The sequence below is a fragment of the Anneissia japonica genome, unplaced genomic scaffold (assembly GCF_011630105.1).
Source record: "Anneissia japonica isolate Jap-2015-1 unplaced genomic scaffold, ASM1163010v1 scaffold12903_len6015_cov157, whole genome shotgun sequence".
NCBI classification, from domain to species: Eukaryota; Metazoa; Echinodermata; class Crinoidea; order Comatulida; family Comatulidae; genus Anneissia; species Anneissia japonica.
Window position 1 is genome coordinate 1 of NW_022685668.1, and position 535 is coordinate 535.

At 57.8% G+C, this 535-nt stretch overlaps 1 protein-coding gene across 1 annotated transcript in view; it reads left to right on the forward strand.

The window, feature by feature from the left end:
- Positions 1-181: 181 nt before the first annotated feature.
- Positions 182-535, forward strand: part of LOC117111920 (intracellular protein transport protein USO1-like) — a gene marked incomplete at its 3' end in the record, with an annotated part of 5,559 nt that continues 5,205 nt past the window's right edge. Inside the window, exon 1 of the mRNA XM_033254961.1 lies at positions 182-504. Within this exon, the coding sequence (XP_033110852.1) occupies positions 182-504 (323 nt within the window). The remainder of the gene's footprint in view (positions 505-535) is intronic.

The window sequence follows — 535 nt, forward strand, 5'->3', positions numbered from 1 at the left end:
ATTGAGAGACGACAATCTCGTAAGGAGCGTCGTTGACGAACTGGAGGAATTCCGGTCGCAACTGCTTCCTTTCGGGACCCCGACGGGAGACGACCCACCGAGACAGGACTGCTGTCATTACGAAGCGAACGTCTCGGCAATCTTGCTGAACGTCCTCTGCAAGTTCCCTTCCCCACGTATTATGACGGGTTCGTCGATAGCGTTGGACACGCCGACTAAAAGCGTGGAAGCGACCGAGAGATGTCGGTACGATCTTTCGGAAGCCAGCTATCGAAACCTGCTTCGGTTAGAAGAGAGGGTTCCAAGCCGGTCGCGTCCAGACAAGCGTCCGTCGACGTCCGACGATCGAGGAGATTCCGGAGCCGCCGACGAGCTCTACGATGCTTTGGAACGGTACGACGACGGAGAAGAAGAGAATGCCTTCGTCACGCCACCGACGACTACGGAGGAGTTGGAGGTCGCGACGTTACCCGCGGAGCGTGCACCGCAGCAACGGGAGCAACAGTATGCGGAATCCGTGTTGGATTCCGAAGCC